Source organism: Penicillium canariense, assembly GCF_028826845.1.
Source record: "Penicillium canariense strain IBT 26290 chromosome Unknown utg000002l_segment0_segment0, whole genome shotgun sequence".
NCBI lineage: Eukaryota > Fungi > Ascomycota > Eurotiomycetes > Eurotiales > Aspergillaceae > Penicillium > Penicillium canariense.
The window spans coordinates 1,805,476-1,830,230 of record NW_026622729.1 but is presented as its reverse complement, the minus strand read 5'-3'; the positions used below and the strand labels follow the sequence as shown (position 1 = coordinate 1,830,230).

Below are 24,755 nucleotides of genomic sequence, written 5' to 3'. Positions count from 1 at the left end.
TCGGCCAAAGGGTGGGAATTACTGCACCGACATCCACATGATTTTAGGCATTTACTAATCATTCAATGGGATAAGAATACAGTGGAGGTCGAACGACACAGATTCGAACTGAACTAAAGGACATTAAAAGACAATAAAGATATGCGCTATCAACACCATGTCATGCTCATGCCTGTTCTCAGGCGGCGGTGATACAAAAGCAGGGGAAATAAAATCCGGTTCACGGTCAACTTGCACATAATTTCGTCAACTTTGGTGCATTCAAGTAGCGTCGTTTGCCACTGCTGTCGAATTCCCAGCGGCCGTGATTGTTAGGGTTCGCGATGAAATTGCTAGGCATTTCAGGCTCAATGAATTCGAATGCTCGCTTCTTGGATGTAGCGGGAATGGAAGCGGGAGGCGGTGGAGCTGGATGAGGCATTGGATATGTTGGGTGGATTGGATGCATCCAATACCCCATAGGCGGATAGAACATGAAAGGCGGACCATACCCCACTGGATGCTGTATATGTGCATGTCCAGGATAATGCATCCGGCTATACATCGGGTCTTCCGAAGAATACTCGGTCGCAGAATGCATCGTATTCAGCACAGGAGTTGCGAACGCAGGAGTTGCAAGGTTCCCCGTGTACTCGTCGGTAAGCCGCGGACGCGCGATCTGAATCAGGACAGGGGCATTTAGAGCCTGGGAATCGTGGTGTTTATCCCACAGGTCAATATCACCATCGTCAGCAGCTGAGGATGTGGCAGGAGCCGGTGCGAGTGTCGGCATAGAAATGATAGGAGTTGATGGTGTGGGAGGACTCTTAGGGGTCGACTGTTGTCTCACTGAGACTGAATCATTTTCGACAGATTCGGTACTGGTCCTGTCGGGAGAGTAGTCAATCGAAAGGAGTGTTGCAAGTGGTGCAACAGTTGCTGGCTCTTCGGTGATGTTGTTGTTATACAAGCCAGAGTCTAGCCCAAGTATGTCCAAGTCCTCGGTTATGGAAACAGTGAAGAGAGCAGTTGATTCATCATCATCGGCTTCGAATGCCATGTCAAAGACTGTATCAAGAATATTCGGGTTCTCCAGTATCGGAAAGAATGGACGCATCACATCCAGTTCCTCAACGGATGCTGTCGAAAGAGTGTGTTCCATGCTGCTCTCGTTTTAGGCCAACGTGGCTACCGAGAGAGCAAGGAGGATCTAAATGACAGGATCCCAGCCAGATGATGAATGAAATATGAAGCGAGCGATATGAAGAGCAAGAGTGCAAAAAGAAGGCTGATGTTTTTGATTGTCGAGAGAGCGTGGGATGAAAGGAAGAAGAAGAAACGAGTGGGATGCGAGGGCAACTACATGGACCACTTATGATGTAAAGATGCGATAGTCCTTTCTTCAGCACAATTCAGCGTCGGCGCCCTTTTTGCATAGCGGGCAGTAAGAATTCCGTGGTTGGAAAGGCAGCATAGCCCTTTGGTGTGCATCATTTCTCAATAGCAGTTGCTCCAACAAATTCCCAGCATATAGCATAGCGATTGTTGGACTCGGATGCCTCCCGATCATTTGCCCTGGATGCCACCGACGAGTATATGTTTGGAGCAGCCGCGATCGTGAATCCGTCCCTCCCTTCTACGGCCTGTTTTCCCAGCGCAGAAGTGGAAAGAACAAACCAGGCCGATGAAGGGCTAGACTTGAAGTTGGAGGTATGGGATCTGGGGCCGCCGCCCGGTCAGGGCAAGGTTAATCGCGAAATCCACGGTTTTCATAGGTATGGAACAGGGGACTCACAGTAGACACAAAAATAACTGCATGATCCACTTTGCGGAGATCAGACCATGCCATTTCAGGCTGATCAGATCCATAGTACTTGCTGCATCAGCACCTGGTACACGGTAGCGACTCAGGTACGGGTCGACGTCATCGTCTGCAGACACACGGGGTGATCCAAGTTGGACCATAGCAATCCATTCAGAAAGGGAACCGCAGCTCTCTTGCATATCTTCCTCGGACATATCATTTGACACCAGTCCATGCAGAGGGGGCGTGTGGATTCGGTCCAGCTTGCTTTTGAGTACGTCAGAATCAATCATCTGCGGACAATGTTTCGTGATCGGCTTGGTTGCTACTTTCCCTATTAGCGTTTGTCCGCTTTCCATCATGAGTCAGAGGAACAACGGACCTTGGTTTCCTATTGTGAGTTCCAAGTCGCAAAAGAGCCAAGCGAGGGACTGGTTCAGTACATTTTTGAAGGCCCACACAATCCGGTCAAAGCCTTTCTTGCCATGCAACATTGACGGCAGGCGTAAATTTAGCTCAATCACTATCCGGATAGTTAGCTTCCAACCGTTTAGTATATCTTCCAGGGCCTTTCGCGCATACAAAATCTGTCCTTCTGGTGCTTTCTTCCACCGCTACGGATGGGTTTCCCGGTGAGTCCTGTGCGCTCAAATATTTCTCTTCCGAGTTCTATCTTGAGGATTCCTAGTCGGCATGAAAAGTTAGTTTTGATCCTCATAATAGGCCACGCCAGGCTTCGAAATCATGCGGAATACTGACCATCGTGCAGCGTAAACACATTGTCAGACCCAGCCCGGCCCTCAGAAATCATAAGAATATTTCCTGTAAAGCCAATCAGCAGCTGGCCCCGAAGGAATTGAGCAGGAGAAAATACCAGACTTTATGTACGCGTTGAAAAACTCGTGTTCCAGCAGATCACTGGGACACATGAACACTCTTGCGGATTGAGGCTTATTCAGCTCGTCGTCTAATGACGCCTGAATGCTTGTGTAAACATTTTCAGGAAGAATGACTTCAGCCTACCGGAAATGTCAGCTTCTCTTGCAATTCATCTGCTGGAGTAAGAGAGCTTACTGTATGCGCAAAGGGCTGGTTGAGGATGGCAGAAAAGGGAGATTTCTTGCTCGGAACCTGCTTCGGGTCAATGAAACCGGGTAGTTGGGCGATTGTCATGAAGCACTTTTCGTGTCCAGACGCTTCGTCTGTGAAGTCAAACATGACAATGCCCTCCTCAGTTACCGGAACAGAAGATTTTGAGGTGTTTGTTGGGACTTAGATGGTCCTTTTGGAGACGAGGGATTTCACGGCAAGAATTTTGTGGAGCACAGGGCGAAGCGGAGACTGGCGCGGCGCGTCTTGATTAAACTCCCCTTATCGATAGGCAGCAATGACCTCAGTATCACACCCACAATGAGAGCTTTGGGTTCAGCGGACAATGGCATGGACAGGGGAGGTGACTGCACGTTGAATTCAAGTGTTCCAGACACAGCTTAAAATTTCGTAATCCTAGTTCGGTGGGGTGCGCCCTTGGAAAGCCTCTTTGGGTGTCGTGCAGACAGACTCATGTATACTTCAAGCTTTGGGAGCATTTCTTCACCAAGTACTGAATCACCTTGCAGGACTCAGTGTCAGACCCACCCTAATTTGATTGAACAGAGGCAAGATACTATGAACCGTCTAATTAGATTATACTCTCCAGTCATTAATGGTGCCGTCGTCTGGGCCGCGGAGGAAGAGCAGGTATCAGTCTAAGTGTGTACTAGGTCCCATGTTCAGATCTTTAACGCGCTCCCAGCGAGTAAACTCAAGTTTGATGGGCGAGAGGGAAGCATTATCAGTTTAGAAAATAATTGTGAGCAGTCTTTGGTGCCTCGATTATGTTCTATCTCACTTCATGTAAGCAAGAACCTTCCTGTTAACAATGTTATGGTAGTTAGAACAAATAGCTACCACAGGATTTTGCTACCTGTGAGGAGCACTTTAAAGGACGGGCGAAAGGAACTCTGCCAATCAACACTTGCCCCGCGAATCGCCTGCTACTGTATATTGAGAGCAGGTTGGGCGACGATCCACTCTCGGAGTCATTTTGGTACGTAAAAAGCATGTAATCATACAGTTTCCGTCCATGATGAGGTCATCTTAAATGAGCATGTCTGGATCCTTCATCCTCCAATTGGACTTTCATCATAGAGCTGTGGTGTCGGCGCGTTTCTAATCCTCAAAGAATGAGACAAATCATGCCTGAGGCAGCGATTTACTCTCCGCCCAAGAGCAACGGCGCGGAAGCGCCTGCGGGTCCTTCAAGCGTCATGAGCTAAAGCCCGCAGCACTCTCAATCACCTCAATCCAAACTAACTGTCGTTGCTGATGCAGGTGGGCCTGAAACAAGGTGCCAATTGCTAGAGCAGCCGCAGCAGCAGCCAGGGCTAGAGGAGCTGCCAGTGATGGCGCCAGCGCCCCGCCGAGATCTCCTCCCAAAGGAACATTTCGCGTTTGTCTTTGGAGGTGTCAAGACTCAGAATTACCATGACCCAGCTGCGAAGGGGCCAGGGTCTCATACGTGAGCTCTTTTTTATCCATATCGGTGGCATCACTGACAGCGCTTTCAAACAGCATCCGGACACTGGCATGGAACCCTACCGGTCAACTAATCGCGACTGGCTCTGCTGACCGTACACTACGAATCTGGAACCCCGAGCGCCCTGCTGTTCGATACTCAACGGAGCTTCGCGGACACTCCGCCGGCATTGAGAAGGTTCTCTTCAACCCCGTTCGAGATGCGGAATTGGCAAGCTGTTCGACAGATGGAACGGTGCGCTTTTGGGATGTCCGTTCCAAGACATGCGTGAGCCGTCTAGATGTCGGCGGCGAGGCCTTTACACTCTCCTGGTCGGCCGACGGGAGTACAATGGTAGTTGGTAGGAAGGTAAGCATCAGGGGGGACCCCCGTGAGCTCTGAATGCGAGCATTATTAACTCTCTGTCCCCTGCCAGGATGACACATTAATCCCAATCTCTGTCCAATCTCTGTCTACTCCTACCATCCTGTCAAATGGAGGCGCCAGCAATGACATTTCTTCATCCGGCGCCTCCAAATCTGGCGCGTCAATATACTCAGCCCTTACACCACACCCGCAACCGATTCAAACTAATGCCACCACCTTCTCCAACCACATCGCCACGCCTTCCTCTCCAGACCTACACCTACTCGCAACAACCGGCGAGGGGACCGTGAAGATCATGTCCTATCCCTCATTCGATATCCTCCACACCCTTCACGCACACACCTCCTCCTGCATGGCTATCTCTCTTGCGCCTACGGGCCGTTACCTAGCCGTCGGCGGGAGCGATGCACTTATCTCTCTATGGGACACGACAGATTGGATCTGCCGCCGCACTTTATCCAGTGAGAACGGTGGTTCTATTCGTGGAGTCAGCTGGAGCTTTGACGGCCGCTTTATTTGCGGCGCTTGTGATGAGCCCTTCTGTGGTGGAAATGGTCTGGAAATCTTCCATGCGGAGACGGGCGAGAGTGTTTACACAGTACCGACGGCCGGCGTCAATGTTGGTATTCCGGCCGTTGCGTGGCACCCCTCTAGATATTGGTTGGCGTACTCGACGACCCATGACGGGCCGGGAAGTGGTTCGGGCGGCTTGAAGATTGTTGGCGCCGCTGGTGGCGGTCTTTAAGCTTGGATGTAATATCCGGCCTTTCCAAGTTTGCACAGCCGTGATAGATTGTTGCCAGGAGCTGATGGCCCTGGGGTTGCTGTTCATTTTACGATTCCCAAATAAACACAATGAGAAATAGTTATGAGTTATCACATTTAGCGTTTATTATTGTAGAGACTAGCCCTATCAAGGTGATTTCCTTCCTAGTAGGAGATGGCCAAAGATCAAATCTGAGAGGAGAGGAATAACATAAAAGAGTATTTGTTCATCATCATTAGGTCGTTGCAAAAGAGACCGAATGCGCCTAGTATAAGTCCACCGTCTTGAATCATGGCTTGGCAGCCATACACGGCACTGGGAGGAGATCTGGCTGGAAATGGGGGTCGTGCTGAGGAAACGTAGTTCTCTTGATACCCCGGGGGGCGCGTCCAGGGGGAGGCCTTGCATGAGAGGAAGTGCAACGCTTCTGGGCCATTATTCCTTCGCAAAACTGACATCGGTAGCCCAGATTGGAGAAGGATTCGTTGCACTTGTAGGGAAATTTCTACAGCTCGGGTTGGTTGGGTTCAAACTGGGACGTAGGAGACTGCAGTCGCCACATGAACGTCTACCCCGCTATCAGGATGTTGTGCCAACGAAACCCATCCACGTCAATTCTCACGATGGTCGCCAATTCTCCCAGCCCGAACCATTCCCGTTGTTCAGGATCTGAGCCCATTGGGCGTCACTGAAAGACTCCACATTGACGGCTCCAAAGTCAACATTACTCAAGCCCTGACTCGGGGTAGGTACGTCCCAGTCAGCAGGCATAGTGAATGCATTGGCAGCACCCGTACTCCCCATAGGACTCGTGGTACTGGTCCCGTAAACCTGACTGGGTATGGAGTTCAGATCGAGGACCTGAGGAGATTCTGTGGTAGCGGGAGAAATATGAACGGAGTGGACTTTTTCAAAAGATGTGGTGGAGCTTGAGGATGGGTAACTCGAGGCAGTCTTTTGCTGCTTCCTCCCCGGAGAGGGGTTGTCGGCCCCAGATACGGAATAAGATGTGTTGGAGGATGAGTTCAAGGTTGAGGGCGTAGGGTGATCGGATGGCGGGTTTCTATCGCCGAGGCCAAAATCGGGCGAGAAATCCATGTCTACGTCAATGAGGCCCTGGCCATTTGCCTCACTATTTCCGTCCACCTTTCGTATATGGTGGGGGTAGAAGTGCTGCGATTCACTGCCTGGGAGTCCCCGTTCGGGGTCGACGATTGGTAAATCCCTGTGCCGGCTAGGGAGAGATGCAGTCATGCCAGTTGCCGGAACACGACCAGAGCTTCTCAAATTCGACTTGTCTTGCGAGGACTCATTTTGCCCTCCACCGCCTTGTGGTTGGGAAATGGAGTACATATTAGAGCAATCGACAGTCTCGGAACAATAGGTTTGCTAGGTCAAAATCAGTATCACGCGTAGTTTCCAAGGGGGTCATGGGTTGGACCAGACTAACCATCACTTGCACAGCACGGCTGATTCCGGAGCCGGATTTTGTATTATCTACCGCCCGAATTCCAGTTCCTTCAAGATCAACGTCCAGTTGCACGAGGAAGGACTCGGTGAGAGGATTCTTGGATTTCATCGCATTGAGAGCTGAGACGACAAATTGCAGCGAGGAGTAGACTGTTGAGTCATCGGGGCGAGATTTAAGATACTGCACGAATACTCGCGCTGAGATGTATAGGCAGAACGACATGAAGGGGTTCAACTACCACTGGTTAACTGGGTCCTGCAGAGTCAAATAGGGGCAGACTTACGCTCGATAAATCAATGTGGCTGACCATTTTCATGATGCTTGAAATCTGGCTCGCTGCCACAAGACACCTGCGTTTACTTTCGAGTATAATCTGATTTGGCATCTTGTTCTTCTCGGCCTTGAAGATTGCTGCTTGGTGAAGACAAATGGTGGACGTATGGATGCTCATATTGGCAAAGATAACATTGACATCATCCATACCACTCGGAAGCCGAAGGTGCTCGGGCAATGAAAGTGCGATGTGAAGAAGGATATTGTCATGGCTCCGATGACGCTTCCAAAACTCGCCATTGAGGTCATGGTCATTGTCGTGTGGCTGAGGTCGATGAATGTGGACGAGATTCCGACCAAATAGATTCGCCAAAACACACACACAAGCAAGCGGACCTAGTGTAGATACACCCTCACCGGCAATGATGTCGGATAGCCGAAGGGTGCGCTGTGGCTTGCTCTTCAGGAATGACTCTTCAGAGGCAGGAAGATTTGTCATGATCTATTTCAGTCAGCCACCGACATTCACAACAACCCGAACTGTGGCGACAAGGGGCTTACATCGTCTTCATCAATGACCATAGGCCAGCCAGTTCCGATGCTGGCATATCGGTCAGTACAGAAAGCCATCCAAAACGTTCTCCGGCGTTCTTCGCGTTCCGTCCAATCTTTGGGTGGAATTATGGACTGCTTGACATCGAGCCCATTACCATCCAGCCGGTTGAGGCCCATCATCAATGCCAGCCGCGTCGCTTTACCGACACTGAGCCATGCTCGGGGGAAATATATCATTCGGAACTCATAGCTTCCAATCAGAATCCAAGTTTGGCAATGCGCCAAGCTGATGATATGCTCTCCGAATCCTTTCATCTCATCTGCTTCAGCATACTTGCGAGAGCGCTGGTAGAAATGGTTATGCAAAGAGTAGTATTTGTCGCTTACGGATGCTGCGTGACACCACATCATGTACCGTAGGCAAATGGGAGGCCGCATATGAGGGGCGAGGTTCAGGCTAGCATAGTATCGAGGACGGTGGATGATAGGCAGCATCGGATAGACTTTCTCGAAGAAAATGTTGTCCCTAGACGTATGCATACTGAGCATGAGGTTCAATGTACCACAAGGGACTCACTCACAGTTCGTCAACAACTTCCTGGGTCGGGAGAGGCTCCTCCAGCCCGAGGCTAATCAGGTCCCACTGCGGATCGTTTAGGGTCACAGTAGGTCCTTGGAACAGCATTTGGCTCGGCTGCGATGTACCGAGCCCATTTGCAGACGGTGGCATTGGGATACCGATGTCGTTCCCAAGACCCGAGATGTCTGGCAGACCGAGTATGGAATCATCGTTGACAGGCGCGGTAAACGAATGCTCGTGCGGTTGAGGCGGGGAGGGTCGCGGCGCAGGATCGGACTCTTGCCCTTTGAGAAGGGTCTCGACTTGAGCTGAAAGAGAGAGCATATTTAGCGACATTGTTCCGGGGCTTGTCGTCGCGCCTTCTGCGACAGCGATCAATGAGGCAACGTACCCAGGCGTGCCTCCAGCTGCTTCACGTACCCCCGCTTTGGGCCACTCTTCTTGCGCACTTCGTCGTAGGAGCAATCATGGCCTAAGCGCGAGCACGTTCCACAGCTCGGTCGTTTTCCATCACATCTCAACTTTCGTCGTCGGCAGACGACGCATGCGATGCGCTTGGGACGGGGGACGTAGTTGCTGTCTCCATCGGGAGCGCCGTCCGCCAGATTGCTAATGTCTGCGATCGAGGGGTCTTGGAAAGAGGGTTCAGGTGCAGTGGCATACTGCGAAGCGCCCTGCGCGAATGCGGAGGGCGGGAGGTTCTCCATAGCAGGCCGAATCGCCGGCGGGCAGGGCGAGCGAAGGTGGGATTTGGACCGATGACGAAGCTGACAGCCCACCGATTATTAAGGCGAGCGCGAGCGACTCCTGTAGAGCGACGGGGAGGGATAAGGCATGAATCGACCACGAAATCAAATGCAAGCGGGTCTCATTATCCGATTGTCTGGTGGTCGGTGGGGATAAGCAGAAACAAAAGTTCTTATGGATGACGGCGGCCCTCTTTCGTGTCAGAGGGAAGGCTGTGTCTTGGGTTCCGGCCCCAACTTTACGTCTTCGATCAGAACTCCCAGATACCCCTTTTCCGTGGTTCGACCACCTTCGAATTCGATCGATCTGTGGAGATGTCATTTAATTTCGGCGGCCCATGGAAGTCCTGACACCTGGCGATCAGCGGTTAGTGCTTCTGGGGGGAATACGCACCACGGCGCTGCCTGGCGGGCTTGGCAGATCAATGGGGCTCATAGCGTCGATCTGAACACGAAGGGTCATTTGATAAGCCATCTAGGCCTCCTCGATTGAACAATATACGCTATACGAGGTACTTATGACACTTTTCAACATAAATCTCTTTTTCCTGAATACATTTTGGATTTTGTGCGAATGGCCGGGGGCCGTCATACTATACACTCCCCCGCTACTCAAGCCTGAGCTCCCACTGATGATAGAAACAAGATTCCCAGTGATATTGCACGGCGGGATGAAAAAGGGATGAAAAAGACACGGAAGGTCTAAGAAAACAAGAAGAAAAATATCGTACAGCCATCCCTTGTGCAGTTGGGATGAGGTATAAGATGGGAAACGGCTCTTGTCTCAAAGAGCGGTGGAGCGATGCAGGAAGGATGGGGCAAATCCAATCTCTGCCAAATACAAATAAGCGATAACATGTGCTCTAGTTGTATCCGCGGCGGCGTTGGCCCTGGTTGCGAGGTCTCGGGTGCACGACAGCCTTGTTGATCTTCCACTTGGGACGAGTCTTATAGCCCGACTTGGTCTACAGAGAAAAACATCGCATATCAGCAAATCGGACAGGAAAGGACGATTGGTTGGGAAAGAAAGCTTACCGGAATACCCCAGGGACTCTTCGGGTCGACGTTACCCTTGGACTTACCACGACCACCACCGTGGGGGTGGTCCATGGCGTTCATGGCCAAACCACGGACAGTGGGGCGGATGTTGAGCCAGCGGGAGCGACCAGCCTTGCCTAGCTGAGTGTAGTGGTAGTTGGGGTTGCTGGCAATACCAATGGTAGCACAGCAGTCCTTGTGGAGGAGGCGGGTCTCGCCGCTGGACAAGCGAACAGTAATGTGCTGAGCCAGACGCTCCTGTTTCTGTTTTTCACGCAGAGTCAAAGGCTTCTTCTCCTCCTCCTCAGGCTGGTCAGACTCAATCTCCTGCTGCCGAGAGTCGCTACCCTTGGCGACCACAGTTGCATGGGTTCCGGCACTCCGGCACAGCTGAGCCCCCTTCCCGGCGCGCAGTCCTACGTTGAAGATGAGAGTCCCGACTGGGATCATGTGCAGAGGCAGGCAGTTTCCGCGCCAGGCAGTTCGTGCGGCCAGAACACCAGGGTCGACAGTCCCGCCCATACTTTTCCACAGGTCCTCGGGGATTCCAGACATGTAGCTCTGCACGACGTCACCAGCCCGCATGCCATCTGCCGCGAGAATATAGCTCAACTTGGTGGTCTCTTTGCTTCGAACCAGCGCAATGTGTGCGCTCCGGCCTGGGTCATACTCAATGCGCTCCACCAGATGAGGTCCGGCGTCCGTCCGCATGAAATCCACCGTCCGTATCCGACGCTTGTGGCCACCTCCGTGATGACGGACTGTGACACGGCCGCTATTGTTACGACCACCCTTCGCGTGACCACGCTTGGGGAAAGTCAATCGATGCACCGGGCGACCCTTCCACAGGTGGTCGTTAACTGGCCGCCGCAAGTGTCGTACACCGGGTGTGCGAGGAGTATATGTGCGAAGCTGAACCCCGGAGTCGCGAGTCGGCGGAGGGGCAAAGGAGGCGCTGAAGTCGGATGCAGGAGTCGACACCTTGTCGGAAGTTGTCTCTAGCTCGTTGATGACTGTCGCAAATCGGCGAGTCGGCACAGTAGGAACCGTAGGTAAACACCTGAAGGGCAGCCGAATGCCCCGGAGGGCAATTCGTGGTTGAAACATAGTTGGTTGGGGACTTTCCGATGAAAGGCAGGGCAGTCGAGGTGAAGCAATGGGGTTCCCGAAAGAAGATCCAGTTCCAGGGCCCAATGCAAGCAGGCCTGTCGGTGCTCTCGCCGCTCGTCGTACGTGGACCTGCAACGGCCAGGGCAAAAAGTTCTGGGATACGGATCATGTGACTCTCAACTTCACCGCCCACCGCCTCACCTGGCTTGACACCGCCACAACTGGCTGGCAGATATTGTGGCGCAGCATGCAGTAACACCAGACCCCGTGACCCGTCACCCTTTCCGTTGCCGGGCAACAGTGTTGTTGTCTCCCACTCGCGCCTCACGTTTCGTCCGCGCCCTCGCGTATCCACCGTTACCGTCACTACCAACCTCAATACCGCCCCTGCCGACCTCCCACCTCTCCCCTTCATTTCTGGATCTACCTCTCTCTCTCGCGTCTTTACTCCTCAAAAAAGAATTCCTGTTTCCTGTTCGGTGCTCTCTTCCGTCAATCCTCTTCCATCCGCATTTCTATCTCGTCTTATTACTAGGAAAGGTGGGAAGAGACCCGTCGCGACTCGCTGTGTGGGGCCTCACTCAGGTTTGACCGGTTTTCCACGCTAGCACAATAGGGCCAAACATCGCTTGGCCCTCTCGACTTCTTCCCTTTTCCTCATCATCATTCCATTTCGAGATACCCATCCTCCCCTCCCAACACCCTCTATTCTTGGGTTTAAATCCTCCCTGACGGATTCCACGTGTGATCCAAATACCTCGGGACCGTCCAATCCACCATTTTCACGCGTCATTCGACCTTTGCCCGCAGAGACTTCGCGAGTGTTCTTGATACCAACATCGTGTTGGACGCATCGTGACTCGCGACTCATCCCATCTCAACCTGTCTGAGCAACTACCTGCGCCTTCTTGCAACTGCAATTTCCTCGGGGTAACTGCATTTTCACGCGTGGTACGTGCACTTCAACCTCGACCCTCTGGTATTTGGGTTCCCCACTGAGGTAATGCCGGACGGAATGCTGACCTGATTGCCCCAGCTAGGACGAGGAGAACTATCTAGCTCTCACTTTCCTTTTCTTTCATCGTGCTCCCTTCCGTTTCCCTCTCTCTTGAGTCTACCACGATGCCTATGGTAAGTAATCCCGGACCTTGACAGCTCGAGTGTACCATTGAGGGACATATCTCGATCTTACATCAAGGAATTCGACGCGTTGAAAGCTTTGTTTGGGGTAGAGACACTAATCCTTTCACAGGCCCGTAGCCTCCGCTCCCGTGGCACCATGAATGAGAACGACGAGAATGGGCCTTCGACGCGTGTGACGCGGGCCAAGTCCGCGCTCAACACCGACGGCCCTGCCGATGCCGTCAAGAAGCCTCTGCAGACCAAGCGTGCTCCGACCACGGGTTCTCAGCGTCCCCGTGCCGCTCTCGGCGACGTCAGCAATGTCAACAAGGCCGATGCCGCGGAGATTAAGGGTGCGAAGAAGGCTGTGGCTGGCAAGGCTGGTCTGACCTCGAAGGCGACCCGCCAGGCTGGGGGTGTTCAGAAGCTCAGCCACACCAACTCATCACGGACTACTGCTTTGGGGCCTCGTGATCCTAACGCCAAGAAGCCCCCCAACAAGCGCTCCTCGAACTCGAAGGGGGACAATGGGGAGCAGCAGGAGCCTCCTCGCAAGAAGGAGAAGGTCGAGCCCGAGGTCCTGACAAAGGGGAAGATCATTGAAGTCGCTGGGCCGGATGTCGGCTTGGGTCCCGACGTGCAGGACCTGGATACCGAGGATTTGGACGACCCCTTGATGGCTGCCGAATATGTGGTGGAGATCTTCGATTACCTGCACGAGCTGGAGATGGTTACACTTCCCAACCCTCAATACATCGAGCACCAACCCGACTTGGAGTGGAAGATGCGTGGCATCCTGGTCGACTGGTTGATCGAGGTCCACACCCGATTCCGCCTGCTCCCCGAGACTCTGTTCCTTGCCGTCAACATCATTGATCGTTTCCTATCCGCCGAGGTTGTCGCTCTGGACCGTCTTCAGCTCGTTGGCGTCACTGCCATGTTCATTGCCTCCAAGTACGAGGAGGTCCTTTCCCCCCACGTTGCCAATTTCAGCCACGTCGCCGACGAGACATTCTCCGACAAGGAGATCCTCGATGCCGAACGCCACGTCCTCGCCACCCTCGAATACAACATGAGCTTCCCCAACCCTATGAACTTCCTGCGTCGCATCTCCAAGGCGGATAACTACGACATCCAGACCCGTACCCTGGGCAAGTATCTCATGGAGATTAGCCTGCTTGACCATCGGTTTATGAGCTACCCTCAAAGTCACATTGCTGCCGCCGCCATGTATCTGGCGCGCCTCATCCTGGAGCGTGGGCCCTGGGACGCCACTCTTGCCCATTATGCCGGATACACCGAGAAGGAGATCGACCCGGTCTTCCGCTTGATGATTGACTATCTCCACCGCCCCGTCTCCCACGAAGCTTTCTTCAAGAAGTATGCCAGCAAGAAGTTCTTGAAGGGTATTTATTTCATCCATTCCGACGTTTCTCAACCATACTAACTCATGTATGCAGCTTCCATCTTGACCCGCCAGTGGGCCAAGAAGTATCATCACATGTACATCGACAGCTCCCTTTCCGAGCCGTACACTTACATCAAGGACAGCGAACAGTAATGATGCCATTTACGATGTTATGCTAGCCCTGTGTCGGCACTGTCGTTGTCCTTCATGACGATCCCAAGGCCCTCGTGACACTGCGACCAGGGAACTTCGAATTCCTCCATATGTTGGCATTTCATTGTGCTGGTATCGACTACCTTTTGCATATTCTTAACGATGACTTGATTGATTTGTGCGCTTCGGCATTTGTCTTCTGTGACGGTGGGTGTTCGGCGCTCAGCCCTGCGGTTCTGTTTCGGCTTCGGCTTGTGCGGTTTTCCTTCTGCTTCTTCATTTTCTTTGTGCATGGGGTGCATGGGGTGCCTCGTCTCTCGCCTGCCCTGATACCTTTCCATTCTCCATTATTCGCGTTCGTGTGACCGGCGTCAGACTTTACCTTTATTTTTTCTTTTTTTCTCTTCTCTTTTTCAGATCGGAATTTTACCTTTATTGCAGCCGCAGATTTATCTTCGTTTCGTTGGGGTTTCTCGTCCCACTGCGGGTGGCCTGGTGGTCCTACCCGTTTCCGTGGGCTCTTGGTGGGAACAAAAAGGCTTGTTCTTTGGAGGATTTCTATCTTTGTCGGTCGGAAGGCTCAGATTGGCGGGGACGAAGGAGTCTTCCCCGGATGTTAGATGGCTTGGTCTGGAAAGGGTAATCAGCGTCAAGGTGGTTCTGGCTTGGGTTTTTGTTAGAATAATTTGGTTCATGCCCTGGGTACTTGGTGTGGTTGTTGGATGCAATTCTGATCTTCTATTTCAATTCTCGCGTTTTCTTAATTTTGGTGGAGGTGTACATAGGCGTTTCTTTTCTGGATCGGATGCGCAGAATAACCATTCAGTTCGAAGTCACCGTCCGTCGTGTTGGCCGGCGCCCACTTTCAAGTAGCCGAGGTTGGATCCTCCCGCTGACGACCACGTTCGAACGACTCTACCGCTCTGTGCGCTAGGGGTTCGCGGTTACTGTCACAACCAATAGCTCGCGTTTCATGCCAGTTACATCGCCTTTCCAACGCGTCCTAGCGCTCAGCTGTCTGTAAAACTCGAACTGTTTAACTATTTTCTTCCAAGGGGCTTGCAGGTCGGGGTTAACACTGGACAAACCGTGCAGAAGCATCCTATTCCACCTTCGATATATGCGCTATCAGACAAGAACGGCCATCATTACTTCACCTCATTCCCCAACCACTTTCACCTATAGCAGCCCCTTTACATCCTCTCATGTCTTCTCATGACCCATCATGTCCTTTCTGCAACATTGCTGCAACAAACCCACCCGCCCCGTTCAATGAGCCCGAGCCCGTTTCAAGTCCTGAAGAGTCGGCACCAATCGGGACGGCGCATCTGATTTTGTCAACGGAGCATGTGCTTGCTTTCTTGGATATCATGCCCTTGACCCGCGGGCATGTCCTTTTAGCGTCACGGGCGCATTATGAGAAGCTTGGTGACATGGGGGTTGCGGCTGGACAGGAGGTATGTGCCTACTTTTTACCCTCCGTTTCAATTGGGTCTGTCTATATTCAAAAGATCGCATGTCGCATGCACCGGAGACAGACGGTGGAAATCTCTTTCGAAAAATACGGACCGTTGTGCTGATTCACTGGTAGATGGGGAAATGGCTGCCTATCATCTCGAGGGTCGTGACGAAAACCATCTTCGGCGATGATCCGGATAGACATTGGAATGTTGTCCAGAATAATGGTACGTAGGACTCATTTCCCATGGCATCTACCCAGTATACTTGCAAACATGACTGGGATAATTGCTATTTTTCTTGTTGCATTCATGGAACACGACTGTCTAGCAGTCTCGATGCATTTGGGTTATCTGCTAATCTACACAAAAATAGGTGCCCGAGCTGCACAGCAAGTCCCCCATGTGCATTTCCACATTATTCCTCGCCCATCAGATTTCGCTCACAAGCCAAGCTTTGCCATGTTCGGTCGCGGACAGCGACATGAACTTGACGATGATGAGGCTGTGGATTTGGCTCGTGCTATGAGGTTTGCGCTGGCACAAGAGGTGAGGCGTATCCACAGAGAGGAGGGTGTGGATCTCAGCCAGGCAGCGGAGAAAGGCAAATTGTGAAAACCGCCTCGTCTACCTCTACCTTTCCTTTTTCTCAATAGTTGTGAGAAGTGCTGAATATTTCGTTGTTTAAAGTGGGGGATAAATTCCCTTTGTCCCCTGCAGACTGCACACGCTAGCAATGCAGTTCTCCCTCTTGGCTTTCATTCATGTTCAGGGGTATCCCCCTTGTTTTGTGTGGCTTTCTCCTGCTCCGCTCGGAGGATATTTCTGGTATTATACTGTAACAGAAGGATTAGATATGCATTTTAATCGTCGACGGGCGATGTACTGTACTTACTTTGACCCGGAACGCATTCAGGTCGTCAGCAGAAACACCCTCGCCGTCGGCCTTGATTCTTCCAAGTGTGACATCGGATGTCTGTCCTTCCGGCAGACGACGGTAAATCATCAATCGGCGAGACCCTGCGGAACATCGGTCAATTCCACTGGTGCTTTGCATTGAAGAGCAGGGTTGTACTCACAGTTGCTGAACGGCTGAACACAAACGCTGACTACTTCTAGATTTGGGTGCATGGGCACGGGGAACTCCACAGCCTCGTCACTCGCGGTAGGCATCCACATGGCTAGCCGTCCATGGGGGACGAGAGTGCGGACTGCAAAGTCGAGGACATCTCTCTGCAAGGCTTCGAAACCGTACGGTCGCTTGGGGGGGATGAAACCCTCTCGGCTGTGGGGCAAGATTAGCGAACCATCGTGTCAGAGCTGCCAATGGAAGGGCAAGACGTACTAGTGGGCAAGGACTCCGTCGATGATAACCGGTGGGATGGGATTTCCATCCCGCGTTCCCAGGACCCGAAGACCTTCGCGAACACCGTAAGGAGGATCACAGATGATACCATCCAGAAACGCAGTCTCTCGCAGGGGTGTGTTTGTGAGATCTGACGTGAATGCGTCCAAGAACTTGCTCGTCAGATTGTACTGCTGGAAATTCTGCATCATCGCTATTCCATTCTGGCGCTCGTGTTCTTTACCACGGAAGGCTCGTGGGTCGATATCCGAGCCCATCGTCAACGCACCGAAGTGCGAGGCGGCCACTAGAAAGCTCCCAGCGCCCACGAAAGGGTCATAGAACACCTTTCCTGGGGCTGCAAGGGCCATATTCGCCGTCACTAAAGACAACTCTGCATCCATGGACGTAGTGCTAATGTACTTGCGTTTCTTGAGATTGTGGGTGTCGACGACATCCCGCGAGCCTTTCGCAATCCAGCGTCCCAGGTATATCCTGCGTGGCTCTGATGACTTCTTGGTCTTGATGGCACACGCTTCCACGTCTGTGACGTATTCCTCCGCCACCCGGAATTGCTCGTCCGGATTCTTTAGGCGGACCGGGCCTTTAAGCTGCAGGTAGGTAAACGATTCGAAGATTTCCCTTTTCTTGGCCGTACTTCGCTTGCCCGAGAAGCAGTCGACACTAAGTGAATACGCCACATGGCGGTAGTCGGCCCACCGGTGCTGCGTTCGCCGATGGACGTCGGCGTGTAATTCTTCATAGGTGGCGCCCTGGCCCCAAAGCTCCAGGATGTCTTTGGCCAGGATACTCCGCGAGATCAACGCGCGGGCCGCTGTATCATCTTTCAGCCTCACGATACAGTGCGGTGTCTGGCGGGCTTCGGTTAGCGAGGTTCGAGTGATGCAAGGGTAACAAGGAACGTGGTTGGAAATAGATAGAATTCCATTTCAGTGCTGCAGGAACAACCCGATCAGCCGAACGTGACATACCCATTCGTTGTAGGCAATAATTTCGAGGTCGATGCCGTGCAGCGTAGCGAGGGCCTGGAGCTCCGCTTGTCGAAATGTCTCATGACATTGGGCAAGCACAACCAAATACTCCATAGCGAAGAAGCGGAAGTAGTCCCTTTGGTTGTTCCTTTCCTATTCGTCAAATATTTGTTGGGGGCTGATTCATTGAATGCATGTGCTGATCTTCGATTGTGAGGTGGTGTGGGGGTTCACCGCGGGAGTTGATTTTTTTTCTCTCGTATCTTCGGGTCACCAATCTAAGCATTGGACGCAGCCATACAACCACCTAGCACTGCATGAAGTCGGCCATAATTGAACTGTCGTCTACATTGTTTCAATTCATGATCTCCGCGTCTAACCAATGCTTGATGATTGTCATGATTTGGTCACATTGTATCATAGCACCAGCCAATACCGAGCAGAGATATATGTATGGCGGAGAATCCACCACCGACTTACAACTACATACCTACAGAAGTTCTGGGCGGAGGTACCATGTCAAACCCCCCTCCTCAATAGCACGAAAAAGAACGCCGCTAGGTAAACGATGGGCCCGAATGAATTATCAAAATAAAATGTATGCAGAGAATGCCTTGGACCAGGAATCAAAAGTAAGTGCCGAAAAGCAACTCATTCAGTCATAAGGATGAACCCAAAGAGACGCCGTCCCTCGCATAGAAATCATTCCCAAAACTCCGCTGCTATGCGCCAACCACCTTAAACAAATATCGTGACTGGTGTCCCTCTAAGCGAATAATCTCTACTTTCTCATCTGCCGGTATCATGTGGTGCTGCAAATTCCAGCCGACCCGGCGGCAAAGCTCTGAAACTACCACGTCGCAATCTCCCAGCAGATCAATGTCGAAGCCCGTGTGGGACACCGGCTATATGGAGAGTTAGCATAGATCATGAGAAAACCGGTCGATCAGACGTACTGTACGGGAGATATAGATCTGGGGGACATGGCGCGGCAGAATTCCCGGCACTTCGGCAACGGGGGCTACCTTGAGCGAGGTCCCAATGACAATGACTAGGTCCGCCAGTTCTCGATCATGATGAATCAGGCGCTGGCCAAACTCATCAGGAAGATCCTCGCCAAAGAAAGTGATATCGGGCTGGGGGGAAGAATTTAGCATAGGCCAACTAACGGCGAAGTCTTTCCAAAAGCACGAACCTTCATCACACCGGGAGTGGGAATCTCATAGTCGTCTTCATCCGAGCTATCTTCATACTCCTTGCGATCTTTCTGCTGTCCATTCGAGCTGCGTTTCCGCTTCAGCCCTTGCGGTCTCAGCGCTTCTTGGGCGATCGCCTCGTGACAAGCAGTGCACTCCGGAATATTGCCTTCTTTGATATCACTGAAGATCGCATCGCCAGGGACCTTGATATTGCACTTGACACAGGTGGCAGTGGCGAAAGATCCGTGGCATTGCACAATATTCTCCGGCAGGACCCCGGCGTTCGCCTCGATATTGTCAATGTTCTGGGTATAGTTAGTCAACAACTTTCCCTTGTCCTGCAAGAGTTTGATGAATCCATGAGTAGGGGAGAATTTCTTCTCCGTCGGGAGGATATCCTTAGCAATGGAGAAGAAAATGCTAGGGTCCTCTCGGAAGACGTGGATGTCAAAAACCTCCTGAGGGTCGCTCAAGCCCAGATGCTCCAATTTCGAGTAGAGTCCGGTGTCTTTTGAACGGAAGTCGGGAATGCCAAGGCTCGTCGAAATCTAAGCGGGATATTTCAGTTAGTTTTGTGTTTAGAGCCTAGATGTAAATCAGGGATAGACCTACACCTGCGCCCGTCAACACGATGATATTCTTGGACTCCCGTAACAGCTTTACGGCGTCGTCGATGGAGTTGTACTGAGGAAGCTTCGGTCGCCGAGAGAACTCTCGTGATAACGCGACTGCCAGTAGCGGATGGAAGGCCTTGTCCGGCGCACCCTCCAGGAAGGCTGGTGGCATGATTCCAAATGCCGTACATAGCTTCTTCGCCGTCACAGTCTCCCGCACGATGGTCTCGTCCACGAATGCCGCTTTGCCAATATCATGAAGGCGCTGCCGGTATGCGACGGCTTCTTCCAGGGTACAGGCGCCGGGGACTTCATTGCGCGAACGTGTTAGCCAAGCATGTTGTGGTAGGGGGCTCAATCGCGGGGAAGTCTGGGGTAAGGGGAAGGTAAAAAATGTCAGGCAAGGAACATACCAAGCCCATCGCGGAGCTGCTCATCGCGCAAAAACTGGATTGTGTCCTCGCCATGAGACAGAGTGTCCCAGTCCTCTGAATCATCGCTGTCGGTTTCAAACTCGGACGATGCCTCCTCCAGCGAGACCGTCTCCGCGTCGACCTGCTCCACGATGTCGACGGCCTCCACTTCGACCACAGGCGACTTCACCGGGGTCTCCCCGCTCGGTGCTGGTACCAAGTCCATCCTGCAGGAGTTTGGACAGCCTCAGCGACTCTTCGCGCAGTGGACGCGCCAACTAAAATTCGGTATCTGCAGCGCCCGGACGGGGTTAATCCGAAGCCGAGGCCGTTCAGTGGCGAGGAGTACGAGGAGTGGAACACTGTATGTCTATAGGACGTTTTATTTCGTGGTATCAACAAAGAATAAGAATGCTCTACATGCGTAGATATCGCCGCTTTTGCGTCTATGAGTCGGCCATTTCGTGATCTTCGTCATCAGAGTCCGCCTCAATCTCCTCATCCCAGTCTTCGCCTTCACCCTCGGCCTCACTATCATCCATGTCTTCCCCGATTTCGTCAACCATCCCTTGGATCAGCTCCAGAGCGTGGGTTTGGAGACGCTCATCTTCGTACTCCAGAAGATCGTAAAGCTTCAAGCTCTGCTTGAGCCACTCTCGACTGGCAAGCAAAGATGCGTGCCGCGGCGATTCAGCGGCTTCATCAGCGGCAATGTCCTTCGGCGCTTGTTGCTTCTCCGCCAGCAGATAGAGACACCAACCGCCGAGGTACCACGCCTCCACACTTTGATCATCCTCGAGAATCAGACGCTCGAGGACTTCCAGAGCCTCAAACTCTAGTGTCACCTCCATCAGAAGACGGGCAAGACTAATGCGCACCGCGAAGTCTGGCACTTTAGGGTCCTCGGGAGCCAAATCCTTCCACAGGCCAATACTTTGTCTGAGTGCTTCCTGAGCTTCCTCGGTTTTCAGTTGTGATATCCGAATGGATGCGAAAGTCTGCAGGACCTCCGGTGCGTTAGGTGTGGCAGCCAGGGCCTCCGTAATAAGCGCTTCACATCGTGACTCTGCATCTTCTTCCCAGCTGTGAACAGTGTTGTCAGTAAAGAGCCTTGGCGGTCGCGGCGGGCAAGGAGACTCACGAAAGATCGGTCATATAGATCTCCGCAACGGCGCAGAGCGCATTAGACAACTTGGCTTTCTTCTCCTCGGCAGTGGCAATATCCTCCGTCCCAGCCTTTCCTTCAAGGGCTTGAAGAGTCTGCCTGAGAGACGAAACGCCCTTCTCGTACCACTGGACACTGTCCACCCCACCTTGCTCGCTCAATTGAGCGAGCCACAAGAACTTCTCAGCACCACCGCCCTCGGATTCCGGTATTGACCCAGTGGGATCCTGCTCGACGGCATGGAGGAAGTATTCCCGTGCAGTATCGATATCACCCAACTCGACGTTGATTTCTCCGAGGAGGTTCACTGCTTGAAGTTGTGCGGACGCATTTCCGGCGGCCAAGTCTAGCGCCTGCTGTGCTGTTGGCAGTGCCTCATCTGCTCGACCCGTCTGGAGGAGGATCGTGGCTTGGTCGAGTAATGTAGAGGGGTCTTGGGACATTTTGGGTTTCGAGATCGAGCCACCAGGGCCGAGGACGGATTTCGTGCGGGACTTAGATGACTTCTTCTTTTGCGGTCTGGGCTTCCCCATGACAGGTCTATTGTGAAACAAAAAGAGAGGACAATGAATGCGTTTTGTTCAGAACAAAGAGAGTAACTAGTATTGGTTGTTGGAGGTTCGAAGTAAAAAAGTGAAGCTTCGGCCCAAAATTTGGAGCTGTTTGACCGGTTTGCATGCGGGACCGCAAGATTGACAATCACCACAGTCAAGAGAATGCGATAGATTAATGTGAAAGAGCTATTGTTGTTCATACGAAACCCCTCCAAGAGCCTTGGCTGCTCATTCTGAACTCTTCGTACAATCACCCTTCTTGACGCAAACCATTTCCCTTTACCTCAATCCGGTCCTCCCCCTCAGCACCCCTCCAATCCGCGGGCGGATCAGACGCAATGGGTCGCGAAGATCAAATTGAGGAGCGCGAGGTCCTCGACTCGATTTTCCCCGATGAGATTACGGGTAAAGCCATACTTCTTTGAATAATAGCAGGTATTATGGCAAGGAAATACATAGTCGCTAACGCTGCTCGCCACCAGACATATCCGAAACCTCATACAAGATCTCGATAACTCTCGATCCCCCGGAGAATGGCCCTGAGCCAACAGAGCAGCCTGTGATCTTCCTTGAAGTCGCATACCCAGAAGAGTACCCAGATGTCGCCCCGGAGCTCAAAATCACACCCGCACCCAATGCGCCGAAGCACCCTCTTATCGAATTTCCACGAGACGACGACGTCCTCATTAATGCTCTGGACAATGCAATCGAAGAGAACTTGGGAATGGCAATGGTCTTCTCGCTTGTCAGCGCGCTGAAGGAAGCTGCAGAGCTTCTGATGGCTGAGCGCGTACAGGCAGTCGAGAATGAGAAGGCACGAGTGGCCCAGAAAGCAGAAGATGAAGAGAACAGCAAATTCCGGGGCACAGCAGTCAACCGAGAGACATTCGAGGCCTGGCTTTCCGCGTTCAAGAAGGAGGCGGAGGAAGAGGAGCAACGGCAGCGGGAGGAGAAGGAGGCCGAAGACAAGAAGAGGAAGACCACCAAGGAAGAGAAGAAGCTCACGGGGCGAGAGCTATGGGAGCGTGGTCTCGCTGGCAAGGCAGATTATGATGAAGATGATGAGGATGCCATGCCTGCCGTCGAGAAGCTCAAGGTTACTGCATGAGGTGATTTATGACGTCTTTTGCGTGGGCGCTGTATCTGATAGTACCATTTTCTACGGTCTACTTGTCTCTGGAGGTTTATGCAGCGAATAGCACAGAACGAGTCCACGATGACATGAACAATCCGATTATCACATTCCAAGGAGAAACCAAGTCAATCCATTTTCATGTGCTCAGCTCTTGATACTTAATGGGGACATGTCCAAAATCTGTATAATTGATAGAATCGGGGTATCATGAGAAATGTCTAGTATACAAATTGGGGTATCTGCCAGTACAAAGATGTGGAAGGCTCAAGCCCTTTGGAGAGAACAAGCCCCCAGAGCCATTTGCACAGTCGGACTATGTGCATTGGCTCGCAACAGATCAACACCGCGCGTGTGAATAGGTCAATCAGTCTTGTCCTGCAAGGCCAATTGCTCAAACTGCCTCTGCTCTTGCTCTTTCTTGGCCAATTCTCGTTCCTCAAGCACAACGTTCCACATCTTCTCGGCCAGCTCACGGTTTTCCCTGTCGGTCTCTCGGATCTTCTCATAAACGTTATCCAGAGCAAGCTTGACCTCTTCGGACCACTTGCTTTGCTCAGTAGCGTTGGTCAGGCGATCCCAAGCATCCTCGTCCTTGGCAAAGAGAAGCTCCACATGCAACCGGTCTCGGGTCACAATACGGTTCCAGCGCTTCTCGAGCTTAGTTCGTATGACGCCACTAAGGTTCCTTGGCTGGGGCTTTTTGATGCGCAAAAACGGGACTCCGCGTGCATTTACCAGCACCGGCACTTTTCGTTCCCCACTTAAGGATGACCGTGGACGAGCTAGAATTGATAGAGCATCGGGATGTTTACGGGAGGTTTCTTGCTCGAATCGCATAGTCTGTTCCTTTCGAGCCTGCTTCGGAGATACCGGTTTCGGCAGTTTCAGCTCGGTCATCCTCCTTTGCTTAGCAGCATATTGCTCTTTGAAAGTTTTTGTATGGGCAAGTATTGCGGTGAGCTTGCCGGAGTCCTGTTGGCTGCCTTCGGATGCGCGGTCAAGCAAGTCAAGGGCCTATTTCCAAGCCATTGCACATCAGCACTTTTGAGCTGCGAGTATAGCTTAATCCATGCACACCTCATAGCCTGACTTCAAAGCGTTTGCAACCTGAGATGGGCTTTGCAGATTCTTGTATCTTCGAAATCTTTGTTTGATGAGAGATTCGGTCTCGCCGCGCCATAACGCATCACCGGCAGCGATCGGAGAACATTGTCGAAGAAGGGCCCGATAAAGTGCCAGGCCTGGGAAACCCGTAAAGTTAGATAAACAACAGATAAATATAGGAAGTTCATCTTACAAGCAAAGCGATGGATCCCAGAGCGACTTGGTACCACCACCTTATGCATTCCGTGATCTCAAGGACGACCTCGAGAGATTGCGGAAGCTCTCGTCCCATGTGACCAAATGAAGAACTCCATCACGTGATCGACATACAGACACAAGACCAACCCTTCCAGGGGAAAAGTGAGCAGAATAAATAAACATCAGATGAATAGGCCTAGTTCAATGGCCGCCACTTCGTGGCGATGGGAGCCTTTGCTGGTGTGAAGGCACATACAGGTGGGGTTGCATTAGGGTTACCCCCGGAGCAGTTGGATGCGGACCCCAGTCCCTTAATTAGTCCATCTCTACCTTGTCCAGGTCTCGATTCGAGCACGAATTTGAGTGGAGACGAAAGGAATACATGGAAAATGCTTGCCATGAAAGGTTCTGATTACAAGACCAATGCTTGCAACCACTACTGGATAACTGCCCTCAAGAGCTCGATTGCACACTTCTTATGAAGTAAATTTGGGCTTCCAGAGAAACCGCGCCGAGGCTGTAATGCAGAGACTATACACGCTCTAAGAGAATCATCACAGAATGAAAAGACAAAAGCAAAGAGACCTTTAACAAAGACCATGGTACTCCGGCTTCCTTCGGAACCTTATG

The 24,755-nt window shown here is 52.0% G+C and overlaps 14 protein-coding genes across 14 annotated transcripts; 5 read left to right on the top strand and 9 right to left on the bottom strand.

Annotated features, from left to right (window-relative positions):
* Positions 1-226: 226 nt before the first annotated feature.
* Positions 227-1,141, bottom strand: N7482_003876 (uncharacterized protein; the record flags this gene model as incomplete). The annotated part of the gene is made up of 1 exon (XM_056686001.1): positions 227-1,141. The coding sequence occupies one exon, from the start codon at positions 1,139-1,141 to the stop codon at positions 227-229; it is 915 nt and encodes a 304-aa protein (XP_056544743.1).
* Positions 1,142-1,469: 328 nt separating this feature from the next.
* N7482_003875 (ribonuclease P protein subunit p40) lies at positions 1,470-3,001 on the bottom strand (the record flags this gene model as incomplete). Its single annotated transcript, XM_056686000.1, has 7 exons — positions 1,470-1,671; positions 1,775-2,108; positions 2,166-2,306; positions 2,366-2,467; positions 2,543-2,605; positions 2,658-2,802; positions 2,858-3,001. 7 exons carry the CDS (start codon positions 2,999-3,001, stop codon positions 1,470-1,472), a joined length of 1,131 nt encoding a protein of 376 aa, XP_056544742.1.
* Positions 3,002-4,008: 1,007 nt separating this feature from the next.
* N7482_003874 (uncharacterized protein) lies at positions 4,009-5,472 on the top strand (the record flags this gene model as incomplete). The annotated part of the gene is made up of 4 exons (XM_056685999.1): positions 4,009-4,078; positions 4,157-4,343; positions 4,397-4,709; positions 4,777-5,472. The coding sequence occupies 4 exons, from the start codon at positions 4,009-4,011 to the stop codon at positions 5,470-5,472; spliced, it is 1,266 nt and encodes a 421-aa protein (XP_056544741.1).
* Positions 5,473-6,111: 639 nt separating this feature from the next.
* On the bottom strand, positions 6,112-9,079 carry N7482_003873 (putative C6 transcription factor Prf; the record flags this gene model as incomplete). The annotated part of the gene is made up of 6 exons (XM_056685998.1): positions 6,112-6,882; positions 6,944-7,198; positions 7,248-7,739; positions 7,799-8,318; positions 8,374-8,680; positions 8,764-9,079. 6 exons carry the CDS (start codon positions 9,077-9,079, stop codon positions 6,112-6,114), a joined length of 2,661 nt encoding a protein of 886 aa, XP_056544740.1.
* Positions 9,080-9,981: 902 nt separating this feature from the next.
* Positions 9,982-11,263, bottom strand: N7482_003872 (mitochondrial 54S ribosomal protein uL2m; the record flags this gene model as incomplete). The annotated part of the gene is made up of 2 exons (XM_056685997.1): positions 9,982-10,083; positions 10,154-11,263. The coding sequence occupies 2 exons, from the start codon at positions 11,261-11,263 to the stop codon at positions 9,982-9,984; spliced, it is 1,212 nt and encodes a 403-aa protein (XP_056544739.1).
* Positions 11,264-11,312: 49 nt separating this feature from the next.
* Positions 11,313-11,522, top strand: N7482_003871 (uncharacterized protein; the record flags this gene model as incomplete). Its single annotated transcript, XM_056685996.1, has 1 exon — positions 11,313-11,522. One exon carries the CDS (start codon positions 11,313-11,315, stop codon positions 11,520-11,522), a length of 210 nt encoding a protein of 69 aa, XP_056544738.1.
* Positions 11,523-12,388: 866 nt separating this feature from the next.
* On the top strand, positions 12,389-13,949 carry N7482_003870 (B-type cyclin nimE; the record flags this gene model as incomplete). The annotated part of the gene is made up of 3 exons (XM_056685995.1): positions 12,389-12,397; positions 12,519-13,794; positions 13,849-13,949. The coding sequence occupies 3 exons, from the start codon at positions 12,389-12,391 to the stop codon at positions 13,947-13,949; spliced, it is 1,386 nt and encodes a 461-aa protein (XP_056544737.1).
* A 17-nt stretch (positions 13,950-13,966) lies between these two features.
* On the bottom strand, positions 13,967-14,242 carry N7482_003869 (uncharacterized protein; the record flags this gene model as incomplete). The annotated part of the gene is made up of 1 exon (XM_056685994.1): positions 13,967-14,242. One exon carries the CDS (start codon positions 14,240-14,242, stop codon positions 13,967-13,969), a length of 276 nt encoding a protein of 91 aa, XP_056544736.1.
* Positions 14,243-15,154: 912 nt separating this feature from the next.
* Positions 15,155-16,021, top strand: N7482_003868 (HIT family protein; the record flags this gene model as incomplete). Its single annotated transcript, XM_056685993.1, has 3 exons — positions 15,155-15,406; positions 15,541-15,634; positions 15,783-16,021. 3 exons carry the CDS (start codon positions 15,155-15,157, stop codon positions 16,019-16,021), a joined length of 585 nt encoding a protein of 194 aa, XP_056544735.1.
* A 143-nt stretch (positions 16,022-16,164) lies between these two features.
* N7482_003867 (tRNA (guanine-N2-)-methyltransferase) lies at positions 16,165-17,857 on the bottom strand (the record flags this gene model as incomplete). The annotated part of the gene is made up of 5 exons (XM_056685992.1): positions 16,165-16,242; positions 16,302-16,426; positions 16,486-16,691; positions 16,752-17,623; positions 17,744-17,857. 5 exons carry the CDS (start codon positions 17,855-17,857, stop codon positions 16,165-16,167), a joined length of 1,395 nt encoding a protein of 464 aa, XP_056544734.1.
* A 608-nt stretch (positions 17,858-18,465) lies between these two features.
* Positions 18,466-20,195, bottom strand: N7482_003866 (putative histone deacetylase SIR2; the record flags this gene model as incomplete). The annotated part of the gene is made up of 5 exons (XM_056685991.1): positions 18,466-18,648; positions 18,700-18,879; positions 18,939-19,490; positions 19,555-19,865; positions 19,970-20,195. 5 exons carry the CDS (start codon positions 20,193-20,195, stop codon positions 18,466-18,468), a joined length of 1,452 nt encoding a protein of 483 aa, XP_056544733.1.
* A 220-nt stretch (positions 20,196-20,415) lies between these two features.
* N7482_003865 (ACL4 family protein) lies at positions 20,416-21,667 on the bottom strand (the record flags this gene model as incomplete). Its single annotated transcript, XM_056685990.1, has 2 exons — positions 20,416-21,052; positions 21,111-21,667. 2 exons carry the CDS (start codon positions 21,665-21,667, stop codon positions 20,416-20,418), a joined length of 1,194 nt encoding a protein of 397 aa, XP_056544732.1.
* A 359-nt stretch (positions 21,668-22,026) lies between these two features.
* Positions 22,027-22,796, top strand: N7482_003864 (RWD domain-containing protein; the record flags this gene model as incomplete). The annotated part of the gene is made up of 2 exons (XM_056685989.1): positions 22,027-22,093; positions 22,171-22,796. The coding sequence occupies 2 exons, from the start codon at positions 22,027-22,029 to the stop codon at positions 22,794-22,796; spliced, it is 693 nt and encodes a 230-aa protein (XP_056544731.1).
* A 387-nt stretch (positions 22,797-23,183) lies between these two features.
* On the bottom strand, positions 23,184-24,169 carry N7482_003863 (LYR motif-containing protein; the record flags this gene model as incomplete). Its single annotated transcript, XM_056685988.1, has 3 exons — positions 23,184-23,837; positions 23,901-24,064; positions 24,121-24,169. The coding sequence occupies 3 exons, from the start codon at positions 24,167-24,169 to the stop codon at positions 23,184-23,186; spliced, it is 867 nt and encodes a 288-aa protein (XP_056544730.1).
* Positions 24,170-24,755: the final 586 nt, after the last annotated feature.